Here is a 16675-nt window from a genome sequence, read left to right on the forward strand (position 1 = left end):
GGCTCCTGGCACTTGTTTGTAAGACCGAGGCGGTGGCCCCAGGCATGGTGATCGCAGCGCATCATACTATGTTTTCCGCACATGAGATCTTTGGGATTACACTCTGATATTGTTTTATGATAACATGTTTTGATTATTGATACTTTGGTTTTGACATGGGATGTTATTATGGATGTTTTCTTATATTGTTGGTTTTATAATAACTTAATTAAAAATGAAATTTTTTGCCTTGAATTTTGGGATGTTGCACCAATGGGTTCAAGGTACCAAGGCTGGCCCATTTCATAATATATGGATAGAGAGTTGAGTAGGCTATATGTTGCTATGAAGCTTGTATGGAAGTCCCCGGGGGGTTCCCGTGGCAATATATTAAGACCATGAGGAGGTTCCTATGGCATTTAGTATAAGTCCTTGGAGGGTTTCCACAACTTCCTAGTATGTTTACATTTTTAGTTCGTATAATATTTCTATGATTAGGGTAGACCATGTGGAGGTTCCCAAGGCAATGAGCCAAGACCACGTGGGGGTTCCAGTGGTGGCTAGCAAAAACCACGTGGGGGTTTCCAGTGGCACTTGGTGTAAGACCTTGGATGGTTTCCATGGCATCCATATATGTTTATATGCATGCTTATGTGATTATGTAGCTTTATAGCTAGTATGGATTATGTGATTATGTGGATTGTGTGGGGTATGCTCTGGGGAACTCACTAAGCATTAGCTTACAATTTGGTGATTTATTTCAGGTACTTCTGAGCCTAAGGGCAATGACAAGGCTTGATGGCGCGACATGCACTCTCTCAGGCGTTTTTATGGGACACTGATATTTGCAATAAAATAGTGTATGTTATGAATTTGAAAACAGTTGTTCTTGAGACTTTGTGGTTTATTAGAAATGTTTTGATTATTTAAAAATGAAAATTTTTATTTGAAAATTGGATCGTTACAGGTTTACTGGTTAAGCCAAATACAATTTCACATGTAAATATAAATATTAAACTAAAAGAAAAAACTTACTAAAATTTTACCAAATAAAAAAAATACATTAATACATTACATATTATATTCAATCTTTCACGATATGTTATGTAGTCATACAAGTTGTAGATGCGAGTTAAAATTTGGTTAATTAGTTGTATTTTTTAATACAATCTATAAATAATAATAAATTTATAATGGTTAGTAATTAAATAATGAGTTATCAATTTTTTTTAGTAACTAATTCATCAATTTAATATAAAACATTAATTTATAGATATAAACTATAAAAATGTATGTATTAATTAAATAGCTTATTTGTTTTTGTTCTTCAGTTTAACCAAAATAATAAAAATTTAACCAAAACCAAATGAAATAAGATAGAACAAATTACTGAAATCGTCCCTATGGTTTGCTTAAAATTACGTGTTTGGTCTCTAACCTTTTTTTTGCACTCGGATCGTCCCTGCTGTTTGTTTGTGTTTCCTTTTCCGTCCCTACCAAACTTGAAAAGACTATAATACCCTTATTTATTTATTTTTTCAATTTATTTATTATTGATCTATTAAAAATTATTTAATAAAACATATGGGTCCCACCATCCCATACCCTTCTCTTTCCCATTGACACAACCACCTTCACTGTTAAAGATCAAGCACCAGTTCGTCACAACCAACCACCATTACCAACGACCACCACCGCCGACAACCGCTGCTACCATCGTCCATCCTCATGTTCATGTCATGCTATTTATAAACTAAACATATGAATGCAAACTAGCAATCATACTCATAAAACCAACCCCATAAATTATGCAATCGATGCTTAAACAAACTCATAAATCATGCAATCTATGCTTAAACAAACCCAAAAAACATGCCTAGAACAAACCTCGAAATTGCATCCAGAAATGGTGGATGGAATAAAAATCCTGGAAATCATAGATGAATCAAAAAACGAAAATTATGGATGAAATCAAAACCCTATAAATCATGGATAAAATCAAAATTAAACCATTTAAGAACCAAACTTGAACCTGATTAATCCAAAAATGAATCTAGAAATGGTGTTGTACTCGTTACAGAAATCGAATCCATAAACATCATGATTGAATTTAGATCGATTGTTTTGAATCCTAAAACCTTACTCCGATTAACTTGAATCTCCAAACCAAAATCCAAAAATTGAAGTCCTTAATCATATATGATTACCGAAATCAAAATTAAACCCCTGTTGGAGGCGATTGTGGCTTGCTTGTTAAAGACATTGTCGACAAATATGGTGGCGATGGCTGATGTAGGGTTCGAGCGAAAACATAGCAAGTAAGAGAGGACATGTAGCTGTCCATTGGAGGAATGTTGGTCATGTGTTCTTGTTCTCGAGCATCTTCTACTGATGATTTCTCCTGTAGGAGGTGATTGGCGTGGAAGAAAGAAGCGTAGAAAAGAGAGGGCGAGAGAAAGAGGAAGGAGATGAAGGTCACATCGTGGTCACATGATTAGGTGTTTTATTAGGGTGTAGGTGTGTGGTTGTACATTGGGTTTAAAAGGTTTGTAATTTTGTTTATATGAAAACAATAAAAGAAATAAATAAATACTAATAATAATTTTTTTTTTTTATAAATAAGGGTATTATAGTTTTTTCAAGTTTGATAAGGACGAAAAACGAAACAAAAACAAACAATATGGATGAAAAACGAAACAAAAACAAATTGTAAGGACAATCTTAGTACAAAAAAAAGTTAGGGACCAAACAAGTAATTTTAAGCAAACCATATGGACGATTTCAGTAATTTGTTCAATAAGTAATCATTATTTGGTTAACCAAACCGAATTAGCCAAATAATCAAATAACCTAAAGCAAATAAACAAAACATCATTTGCTTCGTTTTGGTTATTCGGTTTCAGTTTTTTGTTACACCCCTATTTTCTTGCCATTCATTTTATTTTATTCTCAAATAATTCGGCTGAATCTATGCATTTTTTATTGATCCGTTAAGTCCCATTGAACCAATTTGTGTGGCCAATCTGCTTCGTAAAACGTAAAGAGACAATTTTACGTATTTTTTATTGAGCATATTCGTCCATAGGTCAAATCGGATATGTAATTATTGGAATAATTGTTGAACCAATAATGAATTTTCCTTGATACCTAACATAATGCATGAAAGGAAAGCAATTCACGTAAGCGTTGACCTCTTGCCAATTGATTCTGAGTAGCTTTATCGAGATCATAAGCAAATTGTGCAAAAGCTCTGGTTATGATTTTGTTAGATTCACAATTTTCTATTACAATTAGAAAACTTCGATTCATTCTTATAGTTTATGGTATGTTGTTTGCTAGGTCTGATAGAAAGGTGTTTACTGTTTAGTGATTTTATCGCTATTTTACTAAATTATATTATATACACATCGATAATCATATCAATTTTAAACTAGTTTGGTAATCGACTAATTTTGGTTTAGATCTAACTTGGTCTCTAACCGGACCACAAACTACTATAATCTATGAACTATATAGTTATGAAAAATATAAATACAAAGTCGTTACAATCTTTAAAAATAGTTCTAAGACTGGAAGGAGTGGGAGAGAAGCTTCCCTCATTTTTTGTGGGTCATACCTCATTTCCCTCACTTTTCTTTCCTCACCTAAAACCCAAAGAATGGGTGAGAAGCCCTTCCCTCACTTTTTTTTTATTAAATAAAATTATTTTTTTTTTGTTATGAATTATAATTTTTAAATTAATACTAAACATAAAATTTAATTAAAAATAAAAAGCATTTCATTAATTAAAATAAAACTTACATTAAACATAAATTTTAAAAAAGTCGAAAATTAAAAAAAAACACACACACACAAACTAAAAATCAAACAAACCAACAACGACCTACGAAAAATATTTTTTTAGAATTTTTTTTCCCTCTTCTTCATCACGAGCTCGAGAGCCGGTCCCGAGAGATGATCGACGTTTTCCATCAAAAACTTCATGCCTTCCATTTATTATCTCTCCGCCCGCTCCTTTTTCCTTGTTTCTTCTTTTTCTTTGTCGAAAGCCAAACGTTCGGAGAAATTTAGATTATATTGATCAAACGACGATGTTATCTTCCACATCTCGTCAATATCCACGCTGAAATCAGATGCACTCGAAAAAGTCCCTTTTCCCTTTCTCTTCGCCTTGCCCATACCCATTGGGCGGACAATTTCTTCTAGCTCGAGTTCGTTGTCATGATTTAAATCTAGATCGACTCGAGCATCGGAGGAGGTCGTGTAACCACTAGAGCCCGTTTTAGTTCGCTTTGATTGTTGGACTCCAAAAATAAAATCTTGTTTGTATTTTTTCCACCTAGGACTTCGGACCAATAATTTCCAACAATCGTGCCACTTGAATGGTTTTCCGACTTCCTCAAGGTAAAACTGCAACGCTTCTTGAAGTATTTATTTGTCGTCTTGGCCGTTTTTTCGTTGGGTTTTTAGGTTGTTGTACAACCCGTTAATTTTTGAAACCCCCTTTGCTATTTCTCAAAACTTCGAATTAACTTGATGTTTCGTATAGCAGTCGTCACATTTTCCTAGCTCCTCTCGAAATCGTTCTAAAATGTGAAACCAAAAATGTTCTCCCGGGTGTGCGTTGCCCTTAATCGAATCTTCAGAAATATCAACCCAAACTTTGACCAACACTAGCTCTTTGTGTGGAACCCATACTGTCGACTTTTGTCTTCCCGGTTGTGTGACACCCTCGCGCGCTTGTTTTTTTCCCTTTACGTCTTTGTGGTGGTGGTGTTGCTTGAGTTTCGGGAACCATATCTTCTTCTTCCGCGTCATCCGATTCATCGACAAGTTGGTGTTGTTGTTGGGTTTGGGTTTGAGTTTGAGGTTGAGGCTGATTTGGCGATTGTTGATTCGGAAACACAACAAAGTTTGAAAATATTTGCGACAGAACATTTGGAACTTGCATCGGGTAATATTGACCAACATTTTGGTATTGAAATTGTAGTGGTGATTGAATGTGAGCATCGAGTTGGGGGCGGTAAACTCCTTGCGGAGATGAATCGATAGCAAAAATGTTGCGATGAGGGATGTTTATACTTGAACCATGACTTTTTTTTTCCTTCGATCGAAAGTTGGTATTTGATTGTCGGGATTCAACTTTTTTTTTTTTTTTTTGATATAAAGCAGAAAGAATAGAGGGTAGTGTGATGTTTGACAATATATATATATGTATTTATAGGAGTGGAAAAAGGATAAAAAAAAAAAACTAAAAAAACCACAAAGAGCCGTTACAGCAAAAAAAAAAAAACTTTTTTTACCGTTGATTAACGGTTGCTTTTCAAAAAAAAAAAATCGCCAGCCAATTGCAACAAAAGAGAGAGCGGGAGAGACTCCCCTCTCCGTTTCCCGCACTATGCTTTCCCGCCCTAACGGTACGATGTTCCGCCAGACGGAAAGCGCCCCGCTGCTTTTTCCCGCGCCCACTCCTTTCTGCTTAAGGAAAACTCTATTTGGTTTTGGTTCCCAAACCAAATCAAGAACCAAGAGCCACAAGTTCACAAATACATGAACAGGTAATCGCTTTTAATTAGGTCTTATCCAATTCTTGCCAGTCAGCATATCTACGTATATTTTTGTCGATTTGGATACACTCAGCATCTACGTATATTGCTTAACAACAAACCATAGTCGTCCTCAGGGTTTAAGGGAATTAAAACACTACTTAGCGATTGTGTGGAATCCAGACAGGACAGCAAGCCAACTATGGTGGCCACACCGGATATTCTACTACAACTCCTTCTGACTATTAGGGTTTTAGAATCATCTCTCCTTATCCCCAAAAGGAATGGCAGTTTCCTCTCTGTACACATCAAATTCTCTCCTTCACAGTCATTCTTTTTCGTATTTCGAAAGCTTGAAGCTTTACTTACACAATGGGTTAAATTCAAGAAGACGAAAAAGCAGTGGCAGGTTTGCTGTATCGTCATCGCATTCAAATCCCAAAATTCTCAAGTCCAATCGTCGCTCTAGGTTCGGTCAGAGACTATCTCCTTACGATAGCGACAACGAAGATGAAGCTATTGATGACGATGACGATGATTGGCTCTCAGATGTGAGCTATCTCTTGCCTTCATTTTATCTTATATCGCATTTTAGGGTTTATCGATTTATGCATTTTTAGGGTTCTTCAGTGGTTAATCTATAGCGTTTATTTCTGTTCGACCTCTTCGCTCAATACTATCCCCTTTGACTCTATGGTATATTGGTATTTCTACAGGGCCCAGGACCAGGTTATAGTGATGATAAAGCGAAAAGCAAGTTGCAAGCTGCAAGTAATGTCAATGGAGGTAGCATGTATTCAAGAATGGGTAGGAAGCTAAAAGTTATCAAAGGAAACGGAAAGGTCAATTTAAACAGAAACAATTACACAGAGAAAGATAAGGAGACAGGGAAGTCTTCAAAGAACAAATATCGGCGTTTAGCAGAGGAAATAGAAGTAGACGAAAAATGGTTTCCACTACTTGACTACCTCACAACTTTTGGCCTTAAAGATTCTCACTTTATCCAAATGTACGGAAGACACATGCCTTCACTTCAAATAAACGTCACTGCAGCACGAGAAAGATTAGAGTTCTTGATGAGTGTTGGTGTAAAAAGTAAAGATATAAAGAAAATCCTCATGAGACAACCACAGATTTTGCAGTATACAGTTGAAAGCAATCTCAAATCCCACGTGGCGTTTTTGGTAAATTTGGGAATTCAGGATTCAAGAATCGGACAGATCATTACTGCTACACCATCGATCTTCTCTTACAGTGTGGAAAATTCATTAAAGCCTACTGTGAGGTATTTGATTGAAGAAGTTGGTATTAAAGAGAGTGATTTGAGTAAAGTTGTGCAATTAAGCCCTCAAATTTTGGTTCAACGGATTGATAATTCATGGAATGCGAGGTATAGATTCCTTACAAAAGAACTTGGTGCACCCAGGGACAATATAGTAAAAATGGTCACGAAACATCCTCAGCTCCTTCATTACAGCATTGAAGATGGCATGTTACCAAGAATTAACTTCTTGAGGAGTATCGGCATGCATAACTCAGACATATTGAAAGTCTCTACTAGCCTCACACAGGTAGTTTTTGCTTATACTTTACTCTTGCTACCATTATGGGTATATTGGGAAATGTTACAATAACTGATAATGTGTTTATGGGGATATGTAGGTGTTCTCATTGTCTCTTGAGGACAATTTGAAGCCTAAATACTTGTATTTGGTGAATGAACTTCAAAATGAGGTCAAATCTTTGACCAAGTATCCAACGTATCTAAGCCTATCCTTAGACCAGAGGATCCGGCCCCGCCATCGGTTTTTGGTTGCCCTAAAAAAAGCTCCAGTGGGACCCTTTCCTTTAAGTTCATTTGTTCCAAATGATGAAAGCTTTTGTCAGCAATGGGCGGGAACTAGTGTAGATAAGTACTTGGCATTTCGTCAAAGGTTACTGCTCAAAGATTTAGCAAAAAAATATGAAAGGTCATGATCAAAGGACAACAAATTTTGGTTTCTAAATGTAACTCGAATTCTGTCACAAGTTTTGTGCTTCTTTTTATTTGGTAAGTCTGATGTTTATATTTTATGTGATTATTCTTCAGGGTTGTTTATGTAATAATGTTGTTTTGGTGGTAATGCAGGTAGTGATCCAGGTTCTTTTAACTAATTTTGAGACAAGTGAGAAATCGAAATTGGCTTCAAAATGATGCTTAATTTATTTCAAGGTTAGTATCCTTTGTATCTTTTTATATTTGAAAGTTTACAGAGTAATTAGGAAATAGGAATGGTACAAAAGAATAATGATCATTAAAACTTTGATTCTGTGTTTTGTTCTTGCCATTGTTTGACCTAACATGTAGTTTGAAAAAATGTTTATTTGTCAAATTTCTAAAATACCTATCAATAAAGATTAGATGAGGAGATTTTTTCGACCCAAACCACTAGCATTGATTTTACTTCTAATGGTTAATTGGTTTTGGTAGACAATAAGGCCTTGTTTCTCTATTCCCCCATTATAAGTGTTATATGGATCAATGATGTTTAAACTTTAAAAGAGACTTGAGAACGTGACCAAAATTGAAGCAGAATGTAAATTGGGCCAAATTTGTAAATATCAGGATTTGTGGGGAAAGTGTTTTTGAAATTCTTTTTCTAATATACTGATTGAAAAACCTTATCAATAAAAAAGAATCATGATTATACTCTGTTCCTAATTCATACAGGTTCAGTTTGTTAAATGTGGGTTTGCAAGAAGACACCCGGGATCTTTTGATTGAGAAATGTCCACTACTGGTTCGATTTTTTTTTTGTATATGTACGAACATGTGTAAGGTGTTTTTCTTTTTTTATTTTTATTAAAATTCAGGAAACTAAATATATGTAGAAAGGTATAGATAAGAGATTGTTCATGTCCATTCATATAGTTTTCAGGTTCTGATACATGGGTACAAGTCTGAATTTGGTCGAGACTAAGCTTATATATAATAATAATATGTATAAAAAACAGTTTTTCATTTGTATTTTTGTATTTGATTTTGATTGGGGTGTATTCCTTTTGTGAAAAATGGCCCTTGAAAATGTGAAGAGGCAGAGTTTGGTTGAAACTTTGAAAGCAATGTTGTGTTGATCTTGATCCTACCTCGTGCATCTTTATTGCACTCTGCGCCTTTCTTTATGCAATTTTAAAATTTGTTTGGCGACAACTGCTGAATGGGTCCCAGTTTATAGATAAAGAGTAATTCAATCATTAATATGCATCAGCATAATACACTAACAATCATTAACTAACAGGGTGTTTATATTTCCTTTTCTTTTTAACAACTTTATGTCGTAATAATTAATTTTTGGTGTTCCAATATAACAGGGAGTATCATTTACAGCAAGATTAATTACTTAAGGAATTTAATTCGGAACTTTTGGAATATCCATTTAACCTCTCTTTTACCGCGACTCTCGTTAACCAAGATTGTCAAACCTCATTTCTCTATTCCATGCACCAACGACATCGTTTTAATTCTCCAACAATTACTAAACAATTATATTTATTAATTTATTTGTTATTCAATTCAAGCAATTGAGTAAAATCTAAATGCTAATTTCTGCAACATACATATTATTAATTATTGTACGAGCCTTCCAATTTACCAATAATTACAATATAATAACAACTATAAAGTTAAGAGAACGGATAAAGTGTATTGACCAATCAATGCAACCCATTTCACTTCATTAAAATAACCTTTTTTTTTTGACTAATTTACCACCTCTAGTTATCCTGTAACCGATTATACTTACTAAAATATAGAATATTCATTTAGCTATTATACTTCATCTACCAATTCCCAAACATCTTTTACCCAAAACCCGAAATTTCTTAACACGTTTATCTATCATTAATAAGAAAACATATTTCCATTGCTATTTTGCTTCATGGAATGAACTAAAACTATACTTGTCGCTTTGCTTTCTATTCAATCTTTCTCCTCTTTTCCATGTTCCATTTGCTATTATTTACCTCTCACTTCACTCTAAATGTTGTTCTTTTATTGCTACTTCCACTACATTTGCTTGCTAGATGCCTTGTTGCACGCAAACGGGCTATCTGGGAGATTCAACCCTTGACTGTTTTCGCTACATAAACAAAGAACCACAACTTACTTAACAAAGGTCACTAAAACAAAAAAAAAAGCAAGAAACTTCAACATGCATCCAAACAGTGCTAAGATAGCCTTAGCACTGTTTGGGCAGTGACTGCTGATGGTAAACATCAATTTCACTAAACAATAACCACATCGGCAGTCACTGCACAAAAGTTCAACATGCACCCAAATAGTGTGTGGGTGGCTGTTGAATGATTATTTATTTATTATTATTATTATTTTATTTTATTTTTTTTTGCGGTGATTGCTGAGTACTGAAGGTAAGATAAAAGGTTATACTTGTCATGATCGGTGTAGTTGGCTCCCGCGTGATCTAACAGATGTGTCATGAGCTTTGGAGATTGGAACTTGGAATTATCAGCTTGATCTATAAAAGAGAAAACAAAAAATTGAGAAAATAACGAATAAAAAGCTAAATCAAGAAACTGAAGAAATGTAAAAAGCGAGGGATTACAATACCTTCAAACGGTTTTTGTTCATTGAAGGTGTTTTCAAGATAGGAAGATCCATGTGCCAACTGAAGTTGTGATAGGCGCATCATCTCTAGTTGTACTGCTACTTCGGGCTCATCCACTAGTTGCCTACCGAATAATCTAGTCGAGTCCAACCCTGTTTAATAATTTTTTTAAAAAATTAGAAAAAAAAATTAATTTGTTTTGAACAAAAGCTTAATAAAAAAATATATATCTTACTAGCTTGAAGATCAGGGTCCATGTCTATATGGTGTGAATGGTAACACATCGGACCCTCAAGTTTCTCAAAGTACTTTCTGCATTATAAACGGAATGCAATTAGTTTATCTATACATTTAAAGTTAAAGTAAGAGAAGTATTATAAAACAAACAAAAGAAGTAATGAATACCGATCAAACAACTTCAATTTTTCTCTATAAGGTTTCACAAGAACACGGGCACCACAAACATAATGTGGGTTCCCTTTCGCCAAAACCATTTGCACTGTTTCCGAATTATGAAAAGTCACAAACCCAAACATCCGTTTTTGCTGACAAGGAATTCTCACATCTTGAACTGGACCATACGTACTATAAAACAAACAAAAGTTACCATCTCAATATGTTAGGATTTATTTACCAATAACAGTTATAATTTTTTTTTTTTTTTTTTACCTGAAGTAGTTAGCAGCGTCATCTTCGGTGAAAGTGCTATCGGCTGGAAAAGTCAAATATATTTGCTTTGACCCACTAACAATAGGGCCCGGACTCAAACTGCTCCTATCATACCGGTTTTCCATGTACATCGATGCATCATCAGCCAAAACTAGGAAATGTTGTCCATGAGGTCTGCAACTTAATTAGATCATAATTGTAACTCAAGATAGAAGTAAAACTCGGTAAAAAAGAACAAGATGGATAAATAAAAAATATAAGAAAACCTGTCAATGAGGCGAATGCTGTTTTTTAATCGTGCAAGAAGTTTAGTCAAACTATAACCGGCTTTCCCGTGCCTTTGGCTTTCAGTTAGGTACCCTTCTGCTTGAAGGGTCCTTCCGTATCTTTCATAGTAGATCATAGGCAATGAGGCAATTGAAATTGGATTACCCCTTCTTGATTTCAAGATTTCCGTGATCTCAAACTCGAGTTTTTCAAGTGAACCCGGTGAAAATGAAGTTTGATCATCACCCATAAGTTCATTGTTAAAGTCGTGTAGAGATTGGGAGTGTAAGAACTTACATTTATTGCCGTGTTTACAATGGCCTTTACTGAAATAATGGCAGATTTTTGTGGGTATTACGTCTCTTCTACCTCTGACACTAAAATTCCCATCTGGGGAATAACAACTTTCAGTAAAACTTGTGATTTCTCGATTAAAAGGTTCGAATTGCTCTCCTAAACCTATAAAATTATCATGATTTTGATTTTGATACCTACAATCATCGAGAACCATGTTTGGATAGTGGAACGGTGAATCCCAATTAGGGGTTGGGGATGGGATTTGTAGATTTGGTGGAGCCGAAAAGGGTCTATGTGAATGCAATATTGGGCTGAATTGAAGTGAAGGTGATATGGGAGGTGAAGGAGGTGGTTTTGCGAGTAAATTCAGTTCGATTTTGGCTTTTTGAATTAGGTTTTGGATTAGATTGTCAGGACAATATGCTAAGCGAATCATTTCTCTGTCAGCATGATCAAGTAAGTATATGTAACCGATTATTTTACGAGTAATGGTCTCTGATTCTGTTTCTAGTATTCTATTGTACACAATTTTTGCAGCTTCGAAAGCTTCCATTTTCACATCTGAGAAGAAAAACCAAAATGAGAGAGAGTTTATGAATGCAGTCAAAATTCATTGAATTAAATTGGGGAAGTGAATTTGAGAACAATACGTAATTTCATCATGTAAACAACTGATTTTATAAAAGGTGCATAAACATAAAAAGCCCTAAATTCGCTTCTATATCTGGAAAAATAAATTACATGAGAATTGAACATTAGTTAATGATTTGCATACCAAAACAAGAAAAGATAAAAATAATAATAAAGATAGAAAAGGGTTTCGATTATTTAAACAATTAAAAAAAATCTTGATGAAATAAACCCAATATTTTGAACTTCAAGAAACCCTTGTTCCATGGTGATTTATTTTCAAGAGTTTTCAAATAATCTTGGAAAAAAAAAAAATAGAACAAAATTGCAATCTTGAACAAAACCCATATCTTGAAATCGTGAGAATTATACAGATATATATAAATAAAAAAATCAACTCACCCAACAAAAAAATCTTGAAAACAGAGTGGGTTTTCAGAATCAGCTGCACATGAACACGATGATTATCATCAACACCCTTCTTTCAAACCCTTCTCGTTGCAAAGTTTCTCAATCATCTGCAATAAGAAGCGACAACACCAGAAACAAAATTGGAAAACAAAATGACAAAATGGTGTGCTCTGTGTCCAGAGAGGAGAGTGTGTGTGTATATTGAGTTTGAATGAGTACGTGAAAAAACACACACACACACTTACAAAAACAAGTGGGACACTTTATCCATCATCTCTTCTTTTTAGTAAAAGAAATTCACTCAAAAACACACAGTGAATGTGTGTGAGTATGTGTATAGAGAGATGGTGGTGGTAGTGTTTTGAAATGCCCCCACAATTTGTTTTTGCTACACAGCCCACTACAGCTTGGAGACGTGCATGCTCTATTTACCCTTTTGCCCTTTTCTTTTTCCCTTTTTTAAATAATTATATTTAAAAAAAATAATTCAAAAAACCAACTGACACAAATCTCTTTCTCTCTCTGTATACATGTAACTATTTTATAAGACAGACAGCAAAGTTCATAATTGGACCATTCATTGCAATTGTTGATGGTTGGATTACGGCTTGCATTTTGTATTAGCTTCCATAACTATTTTACTTGATTTCTAACAATTTTTAAAAAACTTTGAACACAGCTACAAAATTTGGTATATATTTTAATTTAATTATAATAATTTAATAAGTTAGTGACACAGTTTGTTATTTATTTGCATGCTACTTCAATGTAAAAATTCTAAGTTGGTATTTATTTACTTGAAATAAAATCTATATATTTTTTTCACTAGGTAGTCTTTCAATCACATCTAATTTTCTATATTCACAAAAAATTTCTAAAACTGAATTTAAATACAATAATTATGAATTGATAACATATACCATCAAATGCAATATTAATCTCGTGTGCCTAAATAAAATAATAGGTATTTATACTATAACTTTTGTATAATATACATTTATTCAATGTAACATTTTCTCAAAATTTTGGACAATTACTATAAAAAAGTAATAATCGTAATCAATTAATATTTACATTGTTATTTTAGATCATTTTTCATTTTTATTAAAATCGATTATAGTTGTTTCTTTAAAGTTGTTAAGATTAGAATTTTATCTATAATCATGTTATATTTTGTAACGTCATGATCAAATTTATTGGCAGTGTCTTGTTTATACATTATTCATTATACCTTATTAAGACATTGATGATGAAACTGATTTTAATTAATTAAGCATAAGCTATAATTCTTATTGCTACAAACAACAAAAAATAGGAAGAAAAAAAAACATCAAAAATAGAAAAGGAAACAAGATAAGCGTGATCATATATAACTAAAAACACATGATCAGAATCTCCCAAATTTTAGATGAATGCATGAAAGAGTGATACATGACGAGACTTTTCGCCTCTTGGGACATGTTATGTTAAATTTCAATTTGTATGAGCAGGGTTTTGGGGCTCGACTATATATACACTAAAGAGGTAGGATCATATCAGGTTAAGATTTTAAGATCCTAGTCGGGATTTTAAGACCCTAATTAAAGATAAATCATAGTATGATCGAAGTCGTTTTTCGTTTGTAGGATTTTAAAATCATAACAACCATTATTTTTATCTATAAATTTTTTTTTTCAAGAAAAACAAAAATTTCAAAAATAGTTAGCTATAAAGTTACCTTAAAATTAGGGGTGACAAATCGTACAATTGTATCATGTCTTTTAGTTAACACGACATGATACAAAAACGACTCAATTAAGATACGATAAAAACAACAAATACGAAAAAAAATGAAAAGATAAAATAAAATAAACATTTAAGTTATTTAATTCACAACTAATCTTACAGAATACGACAAATACGATAAACATTAAGACGACAAAAACATGGTAAGCCGAATCTTGAACACGAACACAAAGTCAATCGTATCGTATCGTGTATTGTCACCGCTGTCTAAAGCAAAAGAATAATACGATTCAATTGAAAATAATTTCGAGATAAAAGTTAACTTATGACATAAAACCTCAAAACTGTATTGGAATTAGTTAACTTTATATATAACCCTATTTATAAACTTGTATTTTTATATTTAAGTGACAAATCCACTTGTTTTGAGCAGGGTCCACATTTGTAATTAAAAATAATTATATACATAAAAAAAAGTATAATGAAAAAAGAGATGGATAAGGGGTAGTTTAGGAATAAAAGAGAAAGGTTCAAATGACGAGCGGTTCTACCGGCATGATCAAAGGGGGAGTCGATCTCTTCGCTAGAAAAGATGGGTTACAGTTAAACCCAACCCCCCATTTTTCCCGCCAAAGCTACTTTGACCCTTTGACCAACCAAACTTTACAACACTAAACTGCACAAAGTACAAGTCGTTGCATAGATTTTAGTCATAATAGACAACAAACACTCGAATTATACACAAATCAAATCATTTAAAAAAAAAAAAGATATAGCCCAAGTTTTATTTTGATGTTATTTACAACATCTAAAAAATTAAGAAGTTACCTTTATATAAAAATATAGATAGATGGTTGTAAAAAGTCAAAACATAACCACCAAAAACTTAAATATATAAAAAAATGAATTGAAAAAAAAACAAACAGCAAAGAGAGTTTCGTCACCATGGGTAATTGGGTATGATAGTCATTATACACCGAATTTGGTATAATCAAATTAAAACACAATTGGCCTAATGGTTTTGTAATCTGGTATTTTGAGACATTTTACATAATCTCGTTCTTTTAAAGTTTCCGATAGTTAGATATATCTAATTATGATTTAAAATGTTGATTAACGAACTTATAAACTGTGTCTTCTTTTAAGAAATTTGAAAAGGTGAACTGCAAACATAACAGTTATTTATAGCCAAATATTATAATAATAATAAGGTATTTCAATTATTTGAGTTAGTTTTTAAACTTGGTAAAATACGTGTTCTATTTTGCACTTCTTACAAATACATTTACCATGTTGGTCCAAACTACCATGTACTTATCAGATTCAGATGCAATAGATTTGGGCGGAAACTCATTTGTTAAAAGGCGAACAAGTTAACCAGGCTATTCGATGCGATTGTTCAGGCCCAAATCCAATACCTGGGCCTTTTACCTAAATCTTGTTTCTACTTCGATTTTTTTATCCGGATTTTTGGTCTTGTATGATCCAAACCAAAATTTCGAAATGTTCATCCAAACCTCAAAAGTGTTCATTTCTAAAAACCCAATCAGGCCACAACGTTTGAATCCAACCCGAAGTAATAAATGTGAAAGGTAAATCAAGTACTCCACAACCGATTAAAATAAAATCATTTTAATAAAAATCTATCAAAACGCAAAAACAACAAAAAATCGACTACGTCTTACAAACCAAATCAAAATTATTTTTTGCATAATAAGCAATTTGATTAAAAAAAATTGTTTAAAACTACCTGCTAGACTATATAACAAATGTAAAATAAGATATAAGAATATACATAGCAGAAAATTAGCATACAAAATATACTTAAAAACTTCTGAAAAAAGCACATAAACCTATCAATAAACTATTTCAAGTAAACCTATCAATAAACTATTTCAAATAAAGTTTTTAAAAAAATGCTAACTTATAAATAACTTTGGTATAACAAATTACAATAAGTTCATTTCTATACTGTTGTGATGATGTGGAGAGCAAAAATTACGCGGAATAATTAGGACAAAACTATAGCTTGGGAGCTTTAGGGTTTTTAACCAAGCTCTTTTGTACAACGAAAGGTGGTGTTTTCTAACTTCGCCTGATACAAAATGGGTTCAGGTCTTAAAGGCCATTAATTGAAATGGGGGCGGTTTGGATGTAGCGGGAGGGTGAAATTTTCGAGAACTTGGTATAAAATTGGTGGATCTATAAACTTGTTGCATGATCGTAACATATTTCAAAATTCATGTATTTCAAGGTGTAATGTCTGTTTCGCGAAAAGTCAAATATTATTTTTAAGGAAAGTAAGAAAGTGGGTTTTGGAAAAACGCTAGTTCCGGATGCGCTTAACGGATAAACACGGCGTGTGCCATGTCATCAAGTCGTGACGCGACCAAATAAGGGTCGCGACAGGTTGTTGCAAACCCTATTTTGGGCGTGTTTGGGATTGCTTCTTAAACTCCTTATTGACTTTTTTTTTTGGAAAAGCCATGACCTTTGTTGAAAAAGCCAGAAATTCCTACATTTTTTTAAAAATTGTTTTTTTGACTG

General features: G+C 33.3%; 2 protein-coding genes across 3 annotated transcripts; one reads left to right on the forward strand and one right to left on the reverse strand.

The window, feature by feature from the left end:
• The first annotated feature begins 5647 nt into the window (after window positions 1-5647).
• On the forward strand, window positions 5648-8526 carry LOC145052127 (Mitochondrial transcription termination factor family protein). Its single transcript, XM_078999939.1, has 5 exons — window positions 5648-6076; window positions 6242-7096; window positions 7188-7575; window positions 7654-7737; window positions 8236-8526. The coding sequence occupies exons 1-3, from the start codon at window positions 5810-5812 to the stop codon at window positions 7500-7502; spliced, it is 1437 nt and encodes a 478-aa protein (XP_078856065.1). The 5' UTR covers window positions 5648-5809; the 3' UTR covers window positions 7503-7575; window positions 7654-7737; window positions 8236-8526.
• A 684-nt stretch (window positions 8527-9210) lies between these two features.
• Window positions 9211-12770, reverse strand: LOC145052126 (zinc finger CCCH domain-containing protein 18-like). 2 transcript variants are annotated; one of them, XM_078999936.1, is made up of 9 exons: window positions 12649-12770; window positions 12395-12510; window positions 11065-11923; window positions 10799-10978; window positions 10535-10714; window positions 10365-10441; window positions 10132-10281; window positions 9952-10039; window positions 9211-9643 (listed from the first exon to the last, which is right to left on the reverse strand). In XM_078999936.1, exons 3-9 carry the CDS (start codon window positions 11913-11915, stop codon window positions 9571-9573), a joined length of 1599 nt encoding a protein of 532 aa, XP_078856062.1. In that variant the 5' UTR covers window positions 11916-11923; window positions 12395-12510; window positions 12649-12770; the 3' UTR covers window positions 9211-9570. The 2 variants fall into 2 exon arrangements, with proteins under 2 accessions (XP_078856062.1, XP_078856063.1); XM_078999937.1 differs by having other exon boundaries at window positions 10799-10972; window positions 12395-12759.
• Window positions 12771-16675: the final 3905 nt, after the last annotated feature.

The sequence above is a fragment of the Lactuca serriola genome, chromosome 5, assembly GCF_051521515.1.
Source record: "Lactuca serriola cultivar US96UC23 chromosome 5, Lser_US96UC23_V15, whole genome shotgun sequence".
Lineage (NCBI taxonomy): Eukaryota > Viridiplantae > Streptophyta > Magnoliopsida > Asterales > Asteraceae > Lactuca > Lactuca serriola.